At 44.8% G+C, this 12,862-nt stretch overlaps 1 protein-coding gene across 1 annotated transcript in view; it reads right to left on the bottom strand.

The window, feature by feature from the left end:
* Positions 1–108: 108 nt before the first annotated feature.
* Positions 109–12,862, bottom strand: part of LOC104472381 (probable cation-transporting ATPase 13A5) — a gene marked incomplete at its 3' end in the record, with an annotated part of 14,060 nt that continues 1,306 nt past the window's right edge. Inside the window, exons 2-10 of the mRNA XM_010088038.1 lie at positions 9,094–9,267; positions 7,814–7,960; positions 7,530–7,600; positions 7,373–7,453; positions 6,760–6,829; positions 4,434–4,568; positions 2,200–2,272; positions 500–670; positions 109–266 (exon numbers count right to left, since the gene is read on the bottom strand). Coding sequence (XP_010086340.1) covers positions 109–266; positions 500–670; positions 2,200–2,272; positions 4,434–4,568; positions 6,760–6,829; positions 7,373–7,453; positions 7,530–7,600; positions 7,814–7,960; positions 9,094–9,267 — 1,080 coding nt within the window. The remainder of the gene's footprint in view (positions 267–499; positions 671–2,199; positions 2,273–4,433; positions 4,569–6,759; positions 6,830–7,372; positions 7,454–7,529; positions 7,601–7,813; positions 7,961–9,093; positions 9,268–12,862) is intronic.

The following is a 12,862-nucleotide window of genomic DNA, read 5'->3' as shown; positions in this document are numbered from 1 at the left end:
TCTGGCATCTGAAAACTGAATTACAGAACTGAACAATATTCCAAGGATCTGGAGTGACCGAGGGCTCAGAGTTGGCACTGGCAGCACGGAGGCATCCCTCATCCTTACCTTGTGGGACACGAACACACACACGGTATAGATGAATGCGAGCACACCCATGACAGAGAGGCCCACGATGAACTTGAAGGCATCTCTGTAGAGTCTGAAGTTCACTGGCTTGGGGTAGAGGATGGATCTCACCAGGTCACCTTTGGCTGTATTGAACCCTGCACGAAAACATATGCCAGACATTGCATATGGGAGGTAGCAGTGGCATACCGCATCGGTGCCATTCGAAAACAGGTACCAGTGCTGAAGCCTTAGCCATCAGGTGGCAACAAGCAGTTCCCAGGGACATCAGACTGTGCTGGACTTGAACTATAAAGAGAAATCAGCTCTCCTTCCAGCCTCTGGGGCTGCTACTTTCCCTCTGCCAGTTAGCAAACAATAAAAGAAATACCGGTTTGCAGCACAACAGCTCTCACTGGTCCTCTGCCCATCGGCTTCGTCTGTATGACTTCTGTCCCGCAGAACAGGACGTGTCTCCGATAGCCTTCCACGCTGTGGGTTTTCCAGGACATCAGACTCTCCGTGAGGGGCAAGGGGGTTTTCGTAACTGGAATGCTTTCACCTAAGAACAAGAACATGCAGCATCACTTAAAGGGGATTTAAAAGTCTATCAGATTCTGCATATTAAAAAAAGATATCAGCCTTTAGGTGCTTAAGCTTGCCTAACTAATTAGCTTGCTTATATATTTACACATATGGATTTATGACAGCTATTCTAGTTTTAGTTTCAGAGTACATCAGATGGTTTCTCCAAGTATTTTGTATCAAGGAGCTTGGGTCAAATTTTGCCCCTGAACCAAGTTCATGCCTCGTACTGGGCTTGACGTTTAGGTATAGCACCGACTGCTGTGCTCACACATTGCCTCTTTGAACAGAACTGCTGCAAGATCAGAATCCAAAAACTCAAAAAATACATATTCAGTGTATTTAAGTATTTTCACTTTCTACTCCTGACAGCATACTAATCCTACTTGTTTTTAATGTGGGTAAGAAATGCATATTACACAGTGACAGTGTTCAAACGCCCAAGACAACTGTGAGTTATTCAAGACACAGCTTTTCCACCTCCTGCTGCAAATTATTCCAATAAATAGTAAACAATTTGCTGTCAGAACAGATAGAGACATCTCTCTGACAGAGAACCTGCACAGGGCCTTAGCATTTCTAACTCTAAGGCTGCACCTGTGAGCATCCCTTCATTCACAACGCAGCTTCCATCAATCAGAACAGCATCACATGGGAGAAAGCGCTTTCTTCCATCTAAAAGAAACATGTCTCCAGGGACTAAGTAACGAGACTCCAGCTCTTTGCAACCTGAAGAACAATACAAAAGTGAACTTCACTTATGCACAAGCTCAAGGCAATTTTAAATAGTCTCAAAGCACACACAACATCACTAAACTTCGACACTGCATGATTTAAGGCCAGTGCTTCTTAGAAATAACACTGGCTGAAAAGTACAGCACAAAGATCAGTCCTTGTCTAAAGATCTCTCTCCAAGTGGGTGTCTTCAGTTTTATTTGCTTAGAGTCCATAAAACACTCTGATGAAGAAAAATCTATCAGAGTCTTTACATCTGCCTACATCCTTGCAATTGCCCATCTCAACATCTTTGGGAGCAAAAATAGCTATAACCCCTATTTTATGGGCAAGGAACTGAGATGCAGGAAAGCACATACCTCAGTTGGAGCCATATATCTAGACTCCTTGAAAATTGCTCACAAGCTGCTTGACAAGATTGTGAAAGCAGCGTATAGCAGAGCAGGGAAGCAGATCTCAGGCCAGAGTTGTTCTCTAGTTCCTTGTTTGTGAAATTAAATTTTCCAAGCTGTTCTCAACTCTTTACACAAATTACTAGGTTCACCTGTATCATTACAGATGCCACAGATACAGATGATGATACAGATGCATCATTACCGCACTGCATAGGCTGTGTCCACACTTCTCACTGCCCTCTGCCCCATTCTCCTTGCAGCTCGCCCTTCATGTTTCAGCAGTAGAAATCAATGGGAGCCATGCAATTCCAGATACATTTCAACACATTAGTTAATTATACAGGCTGGCGAGGAAAATGAGATGCAGATGACTCACCTCCACTCTTTGTGCAGACTGTAACCTGGATTCTGTTATGCGCCTCAACGAGGTCATGCAGCTTGGTAGACTGCTGTTGGTGGGAAAGCAATCGCAGTGTTGAAACACCAATACTCAATTGAAGCAGTAGGTTACAGTTCAGTGATCACGCTAACATCACAGAAACTGAACTGTGCTGAGTTATCCAGGGGAGGTTTCACATTGCTTGTTAGAGGTCAGGATGTGAGTTCATCAAGTTAATCTGGAACAAGCTGCTGTGGGAACATGGACCTAATTTTCTGTTTGCTTCCGGTTCATGCTGCTCTATTTCCCTCAGCCTTCAAAGTGCTATTTCTGCTTCGTGCCTGAGCAAGTCCCCTTAGCTGCAACACTGCTATCTGCAGTCCATTAGTAGCAGGTTTCTTTGTGCTCATCGGTTTTATCCTTGCTAGGAGGCCATCAACAGGACAACCAAGTTGTAAAAGCTATTGTTACAAAACTACCATTGCAAGAAGGAACACAGAAATTCTAATTTAGCTGGGTGTCTGTGCTTTGCCAGCTTTTGCAATCTAAATCAGACAATTACATGTCCTGAGATAATGATGAAGTCAACTGTCATTACAAGGCCATTAGAGAGAATACCTTATCTTGATTTCAAAGCTGCAGTTGCAAAAAACTAATCCCTGAGTGTGCGTTTGTTCATTGGCATTGTTCATGTGAAGATGTCAAGCCAGTTTGAAGAATATCTGGAGGTCCCAAACATTGTAATTCTTCTTTCCAAAATTATCAGCCACACAATAAAATCAGCCTTGCCAAAGAAAGCTGAACAGACCATGTCTGTTCTTCATGCTCTGCAACACCAGGACAGACACCAGCACTTTAAGTACAGAGGTGCACTCGAAGAGATGCGAGTGCTCATTCAACATGGGAGTGCTAGTCATCCTACAGATATCAGTTCTAGACACAAAAACGTGATGCACAGCCAACACACATATGCTGGCAAAAGCCCCAGCTATTCACAAAGCCCTTGCTGAGGTTGGTGCGAGGGCTGGAACACAGCAGCAACAGCAGCATGCCCCTGGCAGGGCAGAGGCTGCACAGGAGGTCGGCACAGCATGCCACTGAGCACGCAAGGCCCAAAGGCCCATGAGCCCACGGGCCTGGGACCTGTGCAGGGAACGTGACGTCTACCTCTACCAGCCCAGGGAAAAGCAGAGTCGGTTCAAATAAAAGCCAGCTCCTGGAAGGGCAAATTATTGTCTCCTCCTGGGCAGCACTTCATAGAGTAGTTTGCTATACCACCTTCTCAATGAACCTTTCTAACCACATCACACTGTCTGCAGCAACTGTAATTCTCAGTGCTATCCTCTAACCATTATATTTTTCCTGAAGATTGACAAAACACTTACCAGGACTTGGGAATCCCCAGTTCAGTTTTGTTTTTCAATCTTAACAATACAGAGGAATGTAACACCTAATATCCGGACCTGAGAGACTAGAATGTTGCCTGCCAGGCTCCTGTTCCTATACCTCTTTCCCAGCTGTACTTTCATTCACATAGTTTCTCTTTTTTCCCTATTACATCCTTTCTTCATGTGATTTTTGCCTTCCCTGTGTATTTAAGGTGGGTTAAAAAATCAAGGAAATGTTTCCAAAATTCCCAGTGAGACCATTCTGCAATTCCAGTAGGAAGAACCAGGAACCTCCCCTGGCTGCCTGAGGATACTCAATGGCAGGCAAACATTGCATAAGGCTCAGCTCCATCTATTTGCCTTTGCCATAGAATGAAGGTTTCAGGTTTATCACAGGTCAATGCTTTAGGTCAAAGAGTGAATGCGCTGAGACCCTTAGAAAATTCTTCCAAGCAGCTGTATCCATGACAGAAGTGTTGAACAAACTTGAGGAATAAAAAGTAATATTTTTTGTTGTTGTTAAGACCTGTTATTTAGGAAACCTTAAGAAGAGTAAATCCTCCTGAAATGACAATAGGAACTAGACTCATGGTATACTGCACCTTCATAAAATCCTACAAACCCCAGTATCAGACTTCAATCTTCTTTAATTCTTGGGAAGTTCAAGACCCAGGTATGACCCTTTTAACTCTTCTATAGAAATAAATCTGTAGTAATACAGCAGAATACACAGCAATCAAAAATAACCAGAAAGAGCATATAAATAGCTACTTGTGTCTGTGACAGATGAAATTGCTAGCAGAGTGCAGGATGGGGAGCTGGCAGGCTGCACGGCAGACTCACCTGTCTGAGGTCATACACCGTTAAGCCAACAGAAATGATGGACAGGATTATGATGGCCATCGTATATTCCAAGTAGCCTTGGCTCAGCCACAGCGTGAGGGTGAAGGCTTGGAACACATAGAAGGGGTTTAAAATCTGCAAATGCAAATATAAACACTTGTTAGGGGATGGGCATAACACACCTCAGGAGAGATCAAGTGTGGGAAGAGGTCAGAACATTTCATTACAGCGTGCAGGAGTCTTAAACACCATCTTGAAGGGCTGTTTTGCCATCCCAAGGCAGCACTCTTTTATGGCTGTTTTAGAGCATTAATAGCCTCCAGTTCTGAATTTACCAGCTTACACCTAGTTCCTGGTGTTTGTAATTAAAAGCTGTAGCTAACCAGTTACTATGCAGCAGAATCTACGCTGGCAACTTTAAGCCAGACTTAAGGGCCTTTAAGTCAGTTGGTTTCCCACTGTAGCCATCTAACAAAGGTGACCATAACTTTTCTGATACTAAGTAATTGCTACACAGGAGATACTACGCCAATTTGAAAAAAAAAATACAGTATATGTCTTTAATACTTAGTGATTTAAAAAAATAACTACTATATTTATTTGGAAAAAGAAAAATGGCAAAGAACTAAGGGTCTGTGGGGCCATCAGTAATCAGTCTTAGACTACAGCTAAAATGAAGGCTTGATTTCCTTGTACTTCCATACTTTTGGCTACTCTACATTGCATCAGTCTTACAATACATCACTCACTTTGATGTGTTACCCAAAACAAACAATCCCCACTGAAGCCTGAGAACACAATTTTGATTATTGTGGTATCTAGCTAACAACAAAAGAATTCAATTAAGTTTTTCAGAGATTTGCCCACCACTTGGCTTGTCTGAAGGAGTGACAGAATTTTCTGTAGACCTGGTGTAACTAAAATAGCCACTGAAAGAGCTTTCTGCATAACGACTGAAACTGAAATGAATTATTCATCTGACACATTTGGTCCCTCAATTAAAATTTAATACTTTCTTTGACATTCAGTAGGACAAAGACAGACACTAAATCAGGATGCCAGTCTTTGGCCACTGAAGCTGGACTGAAATATCACAAGCGTATGAGGACCAGTCTGCCTCCAGGCACCACCATTAATATTTCAAACATGAAGCTCCACTCCAGCCTTGGATGGAAGTGCAAAGCTCAAATTAAATAAACTTTTTGGAGTGCTACAGTGAAGTTCTCTTCAAAACCATCTCCAGAGGGCACTGAAAGGTTCATAACATCAAATTCAAGCAATTTCAGGAGCCCTGGAGCTTTTAGTGTATTTTGTAGGGTTTCAAACAAACTCCACTTAAAGTTGAGACACACGGTAGCTGGGAGTCCCAGCATTCCTAGCTCTTTTCCATTTTAAAGACATTCATGTAGCATCCATAATCCACTCAAGTGAACACAGATGACATGACAGTATCCCGTATGCAAAGCCTCTGCTTACAGGTTGGCAAAAACATATGTCCAGCATTTCCATACGCAAACTCAGCAAGTAGCCATCCACACATCTCCTCTTATCCACAAGATGTGTTTGTTTTGCACTCTGTAGAGGAAGAACAGTCTTGCAGTGCATCCTTATTTATGCAGGAAAAAAAAATTGCCTTGTGTCTATGTCACAGCAGAAAAGGAAGTTATGAGGTGAACAAAGCAATTATAAAATAGGAATTCTGCAAATGTTTTAGTCCATTCTAAAGCACACTCCTGACTTCCCCTGCTGCTGAGCAAACTTGTATAACGCTTTGTACTACTTTGGACTACTAAAACAAGGCTATTAATAAGGAACAGATGTGCCTTAGTTGTACCAATAAAATTTTCACTGCAGATCATTACCAAGAGCCTACATGAAAGGACAGAGTTACTGATGTGGCCATGGTCAGCCCTAGCAGTTGCAGAGAGCATGATCACTGCAGGTGCATGTCACTGCTCAGTCACAAGGCAAGATGTCCCAGCTCACGGGAGAATTCACAGGAGAATGTTCAGTTGGGAATAAGGGTCTGCAGCAGAGGAGGAGGACATCAGTCCCTCACACTACTGCTCTCCAAGAAGGGGCATAGTCATCATAAGGGAAACATTTAGCTGTCATAACTATGCAGCACCAAGCATCCTCTTAGCTTCATATTCTGCCCTGTAACCTTCTGCCAGGAGTGTGTGCTAATAGCCATGAAGGAGGTTCACCAACTTTCCTCCACTGCTAATGCCTATGAAGCATCAATCATCCCATCCCAGTGTGCCCAGGTAAAGTCTTCAGAACATTTCAAACCTGTCCCACCAAAGTGCTAGTCTGACTTACTGACCTCTTTAAAAAGTAACTTCCAAATAGGATGAACTTCAACTTCAATGGCATTGGGCCCACACACCAGCTGCCTGTAGGAAGGTAGAGAAGAGTTCCCCATGTTATAGCTTAGTCACATAGAGTAAGACTTCATGGGGAAAACCATGTGCCCAAATAACATTAACACTTAGCTAAAAAAGTGCATCCTGGGGGCACCATATGGCCAAGCAGGACAAATAAACCTGTCAGGAAGCTATCATATCCAAGAGGACTTTACACAGAGGCAGAATTTTACTGTTTCCTTGCAGAAAAGATTGTCAGTGTGCTGCTAAACCCTGTGACAAGCTTTCCAGAGGGCTTTTAATGAAAAAATGGCAAAGGAAGCCAGTCATGGCTTGCTGTACCCTGAACCCCAGGTGGAACCAGTGACATTTTCTGCAGACTTAACCTGGCATCACCAAGAAGACAATGAACTCAATAGAGTTTTAAGGATAATGATTTTTCACCTTTCTGAATGTCAACCATGCAGTTTGCACTGCCTTACTACTAAGGTGAGTAGCAAGAAGTTCACAGGAGTAATTCATAAGTCACACTGTCACAATTAGCTCATAAAAATACTCATATATAAACCATACCTGATCTTCTGTTCTTCCCTTGTAAGGCCAACTCCAAACTTGTGGTGTATACTATGACATGTGTTGCTGTCTTCTAATGAACTAAGATAACAGGAGAAAGTTCAGACAAGCAAGTCCCCTACCACAAAACGTTTTGTAACAAGCTGTTGACACTCACCCAACTTTCTTGAATTCTTTTACAGAAAAGTCCCAAATATAACGGATTTTCTGCACCTGGATACACCTCATCTGCAAGACCAAATAGCAAAAATTCCTTTTGCCACTCAAGGGAGAACCATCTCACTGTTATTGAAATGCTACTCCATGTTTTAGGAGAAAACTTGAGCTTATGTAAACAGGATTTGCAGGCAGATGCTGATAGAGAATCCCAGGGAACCTTCAGGTGCCTTTACTCCTATTTTCACCTAACTGCCATCTTTCTCCATTTTATAGATGACTTACCTTTAACTGTGGCTTCATTACAGCTCTGTTTATGACAGAGTCTTTATCAGCTACAAGAGGACCATCTGAATTACTACCAACAGGTGGTGCCAATGAGGACAGATCGATCCAGGTCACCTTCTTCCGGCTGTATCTATGAAACTCATCCTAGAGAAATAGAGCACAGTTCAGTGACAAGCCCAAAATGTTGCCTGTGGTAATGTTTCCTGACTCAGGGAAGTGTATATGAGATTCCCAGAGAACTAATGTGGTATCATTGCAGTCACAGCAAATGTAAGCCCATAATAACAGGGATGTTGGTATCAGTAAAGTACTTTGAAGGCAATCTTGCAATCATCTCCATTTGCTTTGATTAATACTGTGGAGGAATTCCAGAGAAGATGAAACTAATCCAGAAGATGTGCTTCAACAGCTACTGAATGGATATTCACTCTATGGGATCATACTAGAACTAGCTGTAAGTAAAAGCTTTCTGAAATACTTCTGGTGTGGACACCGAGTCCTCAGCAAGAGGTACTTTGCTCTACAGAACTCCTATAACTCTGTGTGACTTGTTATACATCCATTGCCAAAAGCAACTCAGCTTTACTGCTATGGATGCACACGTCAAACTGAATTGCCCTTTAATCAGTTTAGTCTAATGTGACTAGTTACAATGAGCAATAGATGACTCATTTAGTGGTTTGTGAGCATTTACTTTATGACTATAATTTCAATATTGAGCATTAAGTGTCTTATGCATTTGTTCTGATAGAATTGGGTTGTGTTTGAATTTACACTCATGGAGACCTAGAATATAACTAATGCCTAAAAATCTATCTCTCTAAAATCCGTTTCCTCAGGATTCTCCAACAACTTTAATGCAGAAAGGCTTCTAAGAGCCACAACTTCTGAAGATGATCCCTGCACTGAAGTCAGTTGACTCACATATACAAGGGAAGGGAAAAGGCAGAGGTGTTTAATGGAAGATGTTATTGCAGAGGGCAGCTGCTGGACCCTGCAGGTGGGCAGCTGGAATGCCTGAAGTCTGCTTGGTGCCCAGCCTTCAGGCAGAGCAGCTGCACTCTTGTTAGTGCAAACATGGTCTTCTGTGTGGCGTTTCAAACTCTGCAAATAAAAATCATTAGTCCTCTGAAGCTTCATTCATCCCTGCCACTCCACTTCCAAATGTGGAAAGTGTTATTAACCTGCTACATCATGCAGATGAAGACAGAGAAGCTGCCTGACCTGTGAAAGCACTCGGTTCTGCAAATAACAATGAGTCAGGAGGGTTCACCTACCGTTGTTCTGAGCAGAACAACATCCGCTTCTTCCAAGCTGCAGCGGATGCAGTTTGCCCACACGTCCCACTCTGGCTTCCAGTAAAACAGCAGCAGCAGAGCCCCACAGGACAAGATGTATCCAGCAATGCACAAAGCCTTTCGGCAGCCTTGGGTTTTGTAACCAAATATCTCCTGCAAAGCAAAGAGAAAGTGCTCTTTGTTAACAAGTTTGCCCTTGGTGTTTGTTCATCAGGACGCCCAAGCTTATTGAATAGAAAGGCTGGTGACTGAAGCCCTCCCTCATAACTGCTCAAGGTCATTTTTGGAAATGAGAGTTTGCTGATTGATAAGATGTAGTCAAGCATACAGCAGAGCTGCTGAAAGGATGATGCTGCTGGGCTGCTGCTGGCAGAGGAGCATTCTCACATCATCTCTCCTTGTATTAATGAGGAATTAGCGCCAGTCTCAAGCTTTTGCCATCAAGACTGCAGCTGACCCACCATGGTAACACCTCTCTCTGCAGTGCTAGCACCAAACAGCCCTGCCTGCCACCAAAGAGATGTCTCCATGCAAACTTAGCACTGACTGCTGAAATACAACTTGCTGCAGAGGTACAGATAAGTGCCAAGGCCCAAGCAGCTCCTCTCAGGTACCACGTACCACACCTACTGGTGTGTTATCTTCCACCATGTACCCCTTATCTTGAAAACAAATAAGGAAGGGCTCTTTTTACTCTGTATGCTCTTTTCCTCCAATTTATTCTCCAGGTTCTCTCTCATCCTCCCTATGTGCCCTTTCATTTTGATAGCACAATACTCATCTATTCTATGCTCCATTGTCTGTGAAGGAGGGTGGTAAGTCCATAGATTTACTTCTTCCCCTAGAGAAGAACTTTGGATTTTTGTACACTTTGGTTTGCTTTAAACTTGCCCATGGAGATAACAATAACTTTCATGCCTGTAGTGTAACTGGATCTAGCCTATTCAGCAGGTCATGAGGGAAGGGGGGAGACACTCCATCCACAGCTGGTGGCTCACAGCACCCAGAGATGCCAACGCTTTGGACATGTCACCCACACCCAGCCTGGCTACAGCTCTCACAGCACTGAGACATGTGCCACCCTGGCCCTGCATCCACCCCCTCAGCAGCCATGTGTCTGTCCCTTTCTGCTTCCCAGAGGCAGAAACCCAGGCAGATCCCACCAAAAGGCTCGCTTTGTGCCACCCATGCTATGGTAGCTTGTATAAAAGTTTATTTGGGAAAAGAATTTTGTTTTAAGGCTGAAATGAAAACCTAGAAGAAAAAAATTTTTGTGTGTTGCATCCACTGCTGGGAAAAAAAAACCAAAAAAAACCACCACCAAACAATTGTTCGTCATCGAGTGTCTCCATTCCTCCTGCAGCGATCAATTTGCTTCCCTATACAGGGCACTTACCAGCCACCTCTCAGCTCTCTTCCCCACTCCAAAAAGCCCAGCTCCAGGCAATCCCTGCGATTTCACCTTAGGGCTGATGGCAAGGGCAGGAGAGTGCCCGTGCTCATGAGCAAGCAGAGGAAGCAGCAGCATGGTAGGTGAGCTGCTGTAGTGCTGCCCTGCCCACACCCAGTCCATCCCCCCAGCATCAGCACAGATGCTGCCAGCCACCCACTGCTCATGGGTGCTGTAGGACAGGCCCACGCAAGGAGCTGCAGGAGCAATTCTGTGCCATCACCGAGGTGAGATACCCAGCCAAGACCACAGATAACAACTACCCACCCACCCACAGAGCAGGGGGTACGTGACACACCTGCCTCCGAGGAGGTATTAAGTGACCCTGCAGACCTAGGCAGAGGTATTAAGTAAAAGGAAATGTTCTTGTACATCTGCTTGTGACTACACTAAATATTTTTCCAGAATAGCTTGCCAACTGAAGTACACAATGTGGTGGGATAGTGTAACCTATTGACATGACTTACGTAGTTGAGAAGAGGAGGAAATTGTGTTTTAAACTATAAAAAAAGAATAAGAATGAGGAAATCACACACCTGAAATATACGCCAGAGAAGTGCCAGAAGGACTGCTGGTGCATTACAGGATAGAGTTTGTAACAAAGCAGAGCTCCTTGGAGAGGGCTTGCACAAACAAGTGTACTGTTTCAACTTCAAATATAATTTTCAAGTGATTTAAAGGCAGTGGAGTAAGCACCTATTTAGACTGAAGAGAGCAATTGACTTGATTTATCTGAACTCTGATCATAATCAACATAAACTAAGCTGAAATCAATGCAGCTCTACTGAAATACAGATAATTATGCAGCCTTTATACCAGGTTAGCAAAATCCATTTCAAACAAGCTCTGTAGCTTTTTTGTGTGCAGCCCTGCTGTATATAAAATATTATTCCTTCAGAGGCCAATGAAGTTTAAATCAATAACTACAAAGGGTGTTTTCAGGGTGGGAGGACAAACCAGTGTCCACATCTAAGGAAACTCAAGCAGATTTTCATTTGTTTGCTTTTTCACAGCAGGATTTTTATAAACACACTCCAAATGCCGGCCTGGAAAATTGGGAGCCTGCTACAGGGGTGGCTGGAACGATGGGAGGTGCGTGGGACCACAACTCATCCATCACCCCACAGGGACTGGAAAGGATCAAATCTGCAGTCAAAGGTGGGGGGAAGGCTGGGGAAGATCTGTGCCATTAGGGCTGAGTGAGGGCACAGCCAGGAGTAGCCCAGTGAGAGCATTCGAGGATTTCTAGTGTGAGCCAAACATGGGCTGCTGCCAGCAAGGGGGGCTCTGGTACAGCAACTGAGGAACCCAAAAACTCATTAGACATGATGGAACATAATCAACACCAGTACACTGTGCATATCTAGAAGGGCTGGTTTAAGTAAGTGGTGCTTTGAGCTCCTGACATCCAGAGTGCTGGGGGGTGCCCCCTCCCACAGGCCTCAGCACAGCTGGGTCTCGCCTGGTTCCCACCACAGCACCAGCATGGGGCCACATGGGAACGCAGCCTCTCTGTCCTGGGAATGAGCCCAAGGCCCCTGGGACAGTGAGATGGCCTCAGCTGGTGCGGTCAGTCCCCGTACAGCTGCAACACGTGGCTGATCAACTGGATTGCTCTGCACAGGCGAGGCACAAAGGCAGCCTGTGCTGGTGCACGGCCTGTTCCCAGAGAAGACGCAGCGGGTGTTCTCACAGCACTGAGGAGGAAACGCTGAAGGAGCCCACATTCACAGCTTATTTCCCCCACTGAGCCTGTTTGCAGGAAGAAGAGATTTCCAGGCAGTGCAGTACCTGTAAGCAAGGCTGCTCAGGCAAATAGGACAGCAGGAAGATGTGTTATGAAAAACCCCGCTCGGCCCCAGGCAGGCAGCCATGCACAAGGCAGGCCACCAGCAGCACCCGGGCAGAGCCAGGGCCCTCCTCAGCCAGCCGGGCTGCGGCCACAGGCCGGACAGGGCCAGGGAGGTGCCTCCTGGAAGGGGGTGCAGCTCAGCTGGGGTGTGCAGGCTCCCAGCTAAAAGGCTGCTTGTGGCAACAGCTTCACTCCACCCATCCATCCAGGCGCTCCATCCTCATCAGGGAGGTGCCATCCCCATTGCTCCTTATGTGAGGAGAGGCACGCACTGAGGGCCATCTCCACACACCAGCTAGTGACCCCCTGAAGGACAGTCTGTAGCAATCAGCATGACACAGATGATCCCTAGCTGGCTCCTTACCTGTCCCCCACAGCAGAGTTTTCATTTTTTCACTGGATCCAGGCTGCTGGGACTGGCCTGAGCTCCCTAGTCTAAAACAAGC

Source organism: Pterocles gutturalis, unplaced genomic scaffold (assembly GCF_000699245.1).
Source record: "Pterocles gutturalis isolate BGI_N339 unplaced genomic scaffold, ASM69924v1 scaffold49141, whole genome shotgun sequence".
NCBI lineage: Eukaryota > Metazoa > Chordata > Aves > Pterocliformes > Pteroclidae > Pterocles > Pterocles gutturalis.
Note: the sequence above shows the minus strand (reverse complement) of the source record. Positions and strands in the feature narration are given on the sequence as shown.